Below are 8,587 nucleotides of genomic sequence, written 5' to 3'. Positions count from 1 at the left end.
TCTAAGAATGAAACAGCATGACTATACTTCTACAATTACAAATGTACTGCAAGGATGTTATCTGCACCGAAGCCTAAAGTCAGCAGCAATTGTTACAGTCAATAGAATACCACTGATATAACCAAAGAGAAAATTGGATATAACCACAGAAATTACACCTGCAACGTCTTTAGCTCCTTTGTAAAATTCGACAGTGAAGTGTGAAAGACAGAGAGAGCGAGAGAGAGAGAAACTGTGGAATGCAGTGCAAAAATCCTCTATTGTTTAGTTTGTTTCCATTGCAGTTTGGAGTCATGTTCCCATAAACTGTCTTTCCAGCATTAAATCAACACATTGCATTGCATTTATAACCAAATGTTCTGTTTCGCCCAGCTAATGCCGACAGAGTTTTGTAACATCTTATGCCCAAAAAATTAACAACCTTTCCGCCCCTCTTTAGGCACACATGCTGCACTCATACCAAGCTAGTTAACATTCGGATTTTAGCTGTTGAAGAAAGCGAGAGAAAGTCAAGAGCAGAACCGTGCACTTCCCCGGAATTAAAATATTTGGTTTGTGAGAAACAAAGTATTTGGTGTTACTCCTACCCAAACACAGACGGCTATTATGGGGCATGGTTGTTTTGAGTATCCATTAAAATGTTTGCTAATTATAAAGAGAGAGGACTGAAAACTATAACTTTTTGGTCCATGAGCCAACAAGGTGTGATGCTTACCACTCAACAAAAACCCTTGGTTATACACACATTTTTACGAATGCCTATATAAATGCACACTTTGAGTAGCATCTTGCTTATATCTGAATTCACATTTATTTTTACATTTATTTAACTAGGCAAGTCAGTTAAGAACAAATTCTTCTTTACAATGACGGTCAAGGAACAGTGCCTTGTTCAGGGGCAGAACGACACATGTTTACCTTTTCAGCTCTGTGATTCGATCTAGCAATATTTCGGTTACCTGCCCAACGCTCTAACCACTAGCGCTACCTGCCGCCCAACATAGTCCGACACAGCAGTTTTTCTATTGTGAATATCACATTCGAAACACGGAATTGGGTCGATGCATCTCAAATGTATTATCCAGCAAGGTATCCATAGGGCGCATAGAAGGGGTCTAATTTGAACAGAGACATGAAACTATCTAAGGACAAAAAAATGAAGACCGACAATTCCTGAAAAAGGGAATATGTCAATGTTGTTTTTAGAAATATTCAACAAGACTTTGAAAGTAGAAGAGATTGGTTGATGGGAGGTGGTGGCTTAAAGCTATTCAAACAAAGTGCCATCTTTCAACACATGTTTCTAGTTTTGTGTTTGTCTCTGTGAACAGCGCACGGTGGTTCTCATCTGCGGGAGGAAAGATTAAGTGTCATCACTTGAACATCAAGCTCCGTTATGGTCTACGTCATTTCGGTCAGCTTTTTTGATAATAGTCATTGCACTTTTCAGTCCTGTTTTTAAAATAATTCCACATAGACTGACAGTCAGGTTCATGCTTTCATTGTTTTCCATAGACATATGACATCAATTCATATCTCTACACCGCACCAAGAGCCATGGTATATGGGGCAGAACCGTGAGAGGAGTGTTCCCTTTTTTTCTCTTTGTACTCACGACCGCACAAACAAAATAACAATACATTGTAGGCCCTAGACCACATTGCAGTCCATGTCTGCAGTTAACGGGCACAATGGACAATGTCCAACATGTATGTTGCAAAAGTGTTGCACTTGTTTTGCAGTTATGATTGATTTGAGGAGAGATTTCATCATCATTAGCCTATATTGGAGGGGGGGGGGTTCACACGCAACCACAGTAAAAGCCGTATTAGGCCTAAGCCTAACCTATCAAGCACATTTCTCGGTAAAAGTGTAGCAAGCATGGGCACCGGGGTTCTGAACCTTTAAGGCTGCGTTTAGACAGGCAGCCCAATTATGTTTTTTATTCTCTCACTAATTGGCATTTTTCACAATCAGATTAGCTCCGAGTGGTACAGTGGTCTAAGACATTGCGTCTCACTACAGAGGCGTCACTGCAGTACCTGGTTCGAATCCATGCTGCATCACATCCGGCCGTGATTGGGAATCCTATAGGGCGGTGCACAATTGGCCCACCGTCCCCCGGGATAGGCCGTAATTGTGAATAGGAATTTGTTCTTAATTGGCTTGCCTAGTTAAATAAAAGATGTGATTGGTGAAAAGACCAATTAGTGTGAAAAATATCAGAATTGGGTTGTCTGTGTACCCATAGATCTTAAAACACGAACCCAACAACGCAAGCAAAACGGACTAAATAGTCAAATACGCTTTTACGTTTTCAAATACTTTGTAGGCTACATTGACAATTTTTCAGGTCACATTACATTTCGAGAAATGATATAGACCCAGGTCTTGGCCTATTGCAAGAAAAATAGAAAACAACCAGGTGTCATATTGCGCTGCCTTTGCATCCGGTTTATAGGCTATAGGTATAGCCTGCTTGATATACTAACCATAACTCAGAGGCATAACACATGTCTCTTTTCAGGCTAGACATTCTGTTGCCTTTCCGAAATAATTAATCAACGTAAATCAAGGGCTCCTCCTATTCTTCACGCACCTGTTCACATTAAGGTCAACAATAGTTTTAAATGTGAGTTCTAAAGCATTTAGCAAAACGTCGCAGGTGGTGTTTCCATCATATGACATTTTTCTTAATGGACAACTGTGATATGCAAAAACAGACTCGACAAAAATGCATTGCCATGTTTCAAAGAAAAAGCTGAAATATTATAAATTAAACAAGTTCTCCTGTTTCTTCGTTTTAATTGTAAAGGGTATATAAAACTATAGTGGGATCGATTTGTTTATGTTTTTTTATTAATCGCAGTTTACATGCAGTCTCTCTCCAAATGATTTAAAAATACAAATAATAAAAGATAATAGTCTGTAATCGTTAACATACGGCTCTCATGATAGTAAAACACTTAGCGATGATAACCCAAAACAAAATCAAACTGAATGGGGCTCTCTTGGAAAACCTATGTGTAAACGAAAGGTCACGTGGTATACCTGACTTGGAGTTTATGCATCTGTTGATATGTATCCCTTAAAATAATAACGATAATAGTAACAAGAATTAAGACATTTTATTGTTATTGTTTTCAACAGTATGACATGTTATTACATCCCGGTAAAATACCTTTCAGTCCAGCCTGTTCAGCTAAACGCCTACCATCTCACCTCTCACGGCGTGTGCCACATTTTTCCGACTCTGTTCTTTCCTTTTGCCTCAAGTGCCTGAAGCTTTTCTCAAACATCCATGTGCACTCAGAAAGGTCTTTCCCAACAGGGTCCCATGTTTAAGAGCCGAGTTCGACCAGGTTGGACGACATAGGGTTCAGTATAGTGTCGTGCAAAGAGTGATGATGGTGCACAGAGTCAAGGCTGGACACGAGGATGGCGCTAGGCCCGGGTGGAGGCGCGAGGCCGTGCATCTGCAGCCCGGAGTTTGAAGCGAGGAGCATTGCCGGGCTCGACGAAGTGTGATCCGGAGTCCCTGAAGGCGTTTTGTCGTCGTCTGAGCTCCCCAAAAGTGTTTTATTTCCATTCATGGAAGAAGTCAATGGGTTGTGGCTGTTGGTGTTGGAGTTTTCGTTGTTTTCCCTGTAGAAAGGAAAGATAATAATATAGTAAAGTATAACGTAGCCTACATCATTCCACATTGTCATGTAGCCTTTACAAAAATGCATTCGCTTGCAAACGACACATAGGCCTATAGGCTCATCATAATTATCCTGAGCTGTTAGATTAAAAATGTAGTATTAGTGCAGTTTTTAATTTACACGTTTCAGGCCTGTAGAATAAATGAACTGGTAAATGAGAAGTGTAGGTTCTGTCGTCGCTGTCATTGGCCTATGTTGTATTTTGTATAAGAAGTTGTAGCAGCCTATGTAGCTATTAAAATAACAATGTGTGAAACTCACGAGTCAAAGCCTATTTGAATCTAGGATCAGTGTTCGATTTTCTTGCATCATCTAGTCTCATTGTGCAGATCTTGTTTGTAATAAAAACTGGACTATGTCATTTTTAATAGACACATATAGGCAACTATATGCACTTGTCACAAGCGCGTGAAGTCCGCATGACACTTATTTTGGAATTTGTGAATGCAATGGACACACACACACACACACACACACACACACACACACACACACACACACACACACACACACACACACACACACACACACACACACACACACACACACACACACTAGGTAATTTATTTTATATTTATAACTTAACTGTTATTATATAATTATATAATTACACTCTGAATTGCATTTTGCCGTTTCTAAACACATTTGATCAAACAACACGTACCCTATAATGAGGACGAATAGACACATTTGTCATTACCGTATTCCATCAAGTCAACGTTAGGAAAAAAATGTTGAGCCATTTGAATGATATCTAAACTGGTCTATACGGTTAGTTTGGGCTTATATGGGTATGAAGGCATAAGGTCAAACCTCAACTGTGTATACACAAGCAGGCGTTAATGACAGACCTAATTATTGCTAAAAGTGTATTAGGCATACATTCACAGTCGCAGCGCAATGACTCATGGTTTTAAAGTGGAAAGGCATGATTTACGCAGTGGTATCAGCTTGAATTAGTCACCAGCGGGTGAAAGAAGACACCCTCTGAGTGAACACCTGACTAAAGACATTAAAGGTCCTCTTTACAGTAGGCCTATAATTTCGAAACTTTGAAATGTACAAACAGCTCAGTAAGCATTTGCAAAATAACTACCACCCACTAACAGAATATCAACATCTTGACATTCAAGGAACTTTTTTTTGGTGTGCGAAATAGTTAAACCAGGCCTAAATGTACATATGTTCAAGTCCTCAGGTCTATATCTTTAAGGATGATTCCTTAAGTTTTCTTTAAAATTCATCCAGTGTTCATATTTCTAAGCATGCGTCAATTAGTCATATGGATAGGTTAAATGGTAAATAATAGCATGATATTAGTTTGCTTGTGTTTATTACATTTATAATTATTATTAATGATCGCTTATAATAAAATATTATATCATTTAGAATACCCTGATATGAAATGAGAGGATAGTATGTATGAGTCGGTTTCTCCTAACAGATAATCCAAGGTAAAGCCAACGTCCAGACTTTTACGCACACATAAACATTGAAACAAATGTACCAATAGGACAAAGACAAAGTAAACATTTACTTACTCGTACCTTTCCTTAGCTTCTGCCGCGCGGTCTCTTTGCCGTCTGTTTTTGAACCAGTTACTGACTTGTGTGGTTGTCAACCCTGTGCCCTCGGCGAGCTCCCTCTTCTCCCGCGGGGAAGGGTAGGGGTTATGCGTGTACCATTCTCTGAGTACGTTCCTGCTCTTCTCTTTGAAACAGTAACTTGTCTCCTCGCCGTCCCAGATAGACCGAGGCAGGGGGAACTTTCTGCGGACACGGTACTTTCCCACAGCCCCGAGAGGGCGGCCTCGGAGCTTCTCCGCCTCGATATAGTGTGCTTTGAGCCAAAGCTGTTGCAGCTTCGGGTGATTGTGAGGGGAGAATTGGTGGCTCTCAAGGATCTTATAAAGCTCTCTGAAATTTCCTCTGTGAAAGGCGACCACAGCTTTAGCTTTGAGAACACTTTCATTTTTGTGGAGGTGCTCACACGCGGGTAAAGACCACAAAAAGCGCCCGAGTCGTTCGATGTTTCCACCCTGTTGGAGGACCTCGCAGACGCACGCAACTTGCTCTTGCGTAAAGCCAAAAGTTGGAAGCATAGACATAGTTGCTAGTTAATAAACAGGTATATTTTTGCTCTACTTCCACGTCCTCTGTTATGGCTAAGACATTAATGCAAGTAACCTACACTGTAAGTCCACGAACAACCATGAAGTTCTCCAAAAGTAGGCTCTATCAAAATATAAAATCCAATCGAAATGTAAAAACTAAAGTCCCGTTCATGAATGGCAACACAACATGCACAGCAATCCCACCAAGTATACTGAGAGACAGTGTTTACTCCTTCCACAGTCGTTGTCCACCTTTTCTATGTCGTTTCAACATTACCTACTCCTGAAGACCAGGCTCGCTCGCTTGATTTAATAATATTATTCTAAGATGGAAAGAAAAGCGATTATGTGAACTGTGATTGGTTGGTTATCTGACCCGTGGATGGCGAGGAAAAGACAATAGTTTTTGCCAAATGATTTTGTCATGGTTACGCTGTCATCGAAAGTAACCAGATATGCTTTGAGGTGGCTACCTGGTCCCACTGACTGATTGTCCCCTTCTATCCAAGCTCGCCTACCAATAGAAATATTGGCCAGATTTTTCCTGTAAATATTTTTTGTTTCTCCCAATTTTTGACAGACATTCGAGGCAGCCAAAGAGTGCGAAGCTGTGAAGCAGTGATCCCTTTTTTCTGGGGAGGATGGCGCCAAAGCGCGTAGCAAATGTATACACAGCCTCCACTATTCCTGCTTATTAATGATGTGCCATCTAATGTTTACATTGTAATACGGAATTTTATGTAGGCCTACACCACGCATCTGGCACATCATGATATAGATATCATACTTAAACTACAGGCTAGGCGTGAATACACATTGCTGGGGGAACAACACAAATTGTTACCCGAAATATGTGGTATAATTTGACCTGTTTCGACACAGTGACAAAAGTCTATAGATACAGTATTTCCCCAAGTTGAAAAACTGGGGCAAACTGGGGCCACTGTTGACGTGTTCCAAAAATGGGAGACAGTTGAATTAATTAGATTTCTACCAAAAAAAATTGTCATAGAAAAGTTCCCAGATTTGAAGACAGTTTTCTCACCTTCCAATCGTGGTTTAACCCCTGCTAGATCATGTGCCCATTGACAACATCTGGTGTAATTAACCATGCATTATTTAATACACATGAGGATATGACAAAATACCAAGGCAGGCAGGCATCCTGTGGGCACACCACCAGGAACTGTACACTGTGGAATACTGTTGCATTAGGGCAAACGCACAAGGTGTCTGAATAATAAAACAAACGGTTGAGAGAGGTGTTTTCTGCAAAGACTGGTCTGGGAGAGAGGGGAGGGGACAGCTCGCGCTCTCTAAGGCTTTCTGATGGGAACGAAAGGTTGAGCTTGATACCGGTAAGACAAATTAACTTCTTGTTTGGAGATAGTATTTAAGAAATATATGTTAATAGTTCATAAATATAGATCTTCTCATGACGTCTTATATCTCCGATAAAAATAATTGTTCTGAGTAAGAGTGCCTAGGCTACCTGTTGTGGATATGTTATTATCTATTGCCTGGTGGAGTGGAGAATTCACCAGCTGATAGATTTCTATTGCATCACAGGGGGACCTCTTCATTAGGTCAATTTACGCTCACCAGTATCATATCACACTAGGCCAGGTCTCTTTCCATCCACAGATATTAAAAGCGTCTGAATTATGTGCTTTCTGTAAAATAGAGCGCAAAAAACCTGTTTCAGCTTTCATCCGAAGAGCTTTGTAATTTTGCTGCTAACTTAAGAAGCACCTCAGACCACAAGAAAGCTCAGTAAAATTATATTTTGTGTGAAATTATAGAATCCCTAACGCTTGTCGTAAAAAAACGAAAGGGTTGTAAAAATAGCAAGATATGAAAACGTGTTCTGCTCTGTGTTGTTTTGCCTTCAATGAAAATGGACCTCGGTTGCCTTGCCTCTTCCAGGCGAGGGTGTAGCCAGCCCAAGCGTCTCCACAAATCTCAAGCCAAAGTGTAGGCTACTCGTCTAGTCAATACTCAATGTTAGTACATTTGAATATAGAAATATTGCCATTATTGTCAACCATGAATATAGGTTCATTTTCATCGGTTATATTTGAATTAGGTCAGTACTTTGAATTAGGCAAAGCACGCAATGCAAATTTGAAAGACAAAATTATTAGGCTATACTGGCTCAAAAAGCTCAACAACAATATTTATGGTAATATTTGGGCTATAGCCCTATGTCTCTATTTCTCTTTAATATTGTAGTTTAGTTTAACTCTAGCTTAATTCAGAACACTGTGTTTTAAATCAGACCCAGTAAACGAAGCCACTTAATAGCAAGAAAACCAGTTTTTAGTGAAAGGACCGTGGGATGTCTCATATGCACTTGTAGGTTAAAATGCATCCATACCGTAGCCATAAATTACATCATTCATTTTAACATGCTTCTCAGTATTTTATATCATATGATGGCACATTTCGCCGAATGAAAACACACACTAACTAATTTCCCTTGTATCATCCAGATTAATCATCTTGAAAGAAAACCCTTATCCGTTTCCATGTTATGTTTTCACTCGCGGAAGGAACAGAGTTGAATAAATTCGCCTGAAGCAAAGTTTTCAAAGTGGTATTTAGGCATTAGCTTGACTGATGCTAATCATCAGGGGACAAGGCTGCTGAAATGGTTATTCATAGAGGTATACAAATTCCCAATGTAATGATATTAGACTGAGCATTGGTTATTTACACCTCTGAGTAGTTTGTTCGTCTTCATCCACTTACAAATGTATTATCACATAGG

General features: G+C 39.9%; 1 protein-coding gene across 1 annotated transcript; it reads right to left on the bottom strand.

Moving 5' to 3' along the window:
• Positions 1–3,112: 3,112 nt before the first annotated feature.
• LOC120017977 (homeobox protein SIX2-like) lies at positions 3,113–5,811 on the bottom strand. The gene is made up of 2 exons (XM_038960938.1): positions 5,252–5,811; positions 3,113–3,645 (listed from the first exon to the last, which is right to left on the bottom strand). Exons 1-2 carry the CDS (start codon positions 5,809–5,811, stop codon positions 3,342–3,344), a joined length of 864 nt encoding a protein of 287 aa, XP_038816866.1. The 3' UTR covers positions 3,113–3,341.
• Positions 5,812–8,587: the final 2,776 nt, after the last annotated feature.

Source organism: Salvelinus namaycush, chromosome 22, assembly GCF_016432855.1.
Source record: "Salvelinus namaycush isolate Seneca chromosome 22, SaNama_1.0, whole genome shotgun sequence".
NCBI lineage: Eukaryota > Metazoa > Chordata > Actinopteri > Salmoniformes > Salmonidae > Salvelinus > Salvelinus namaycush.
This window is presented reverse-complemented; position numbering and strand designations above follow the sequence as displayed.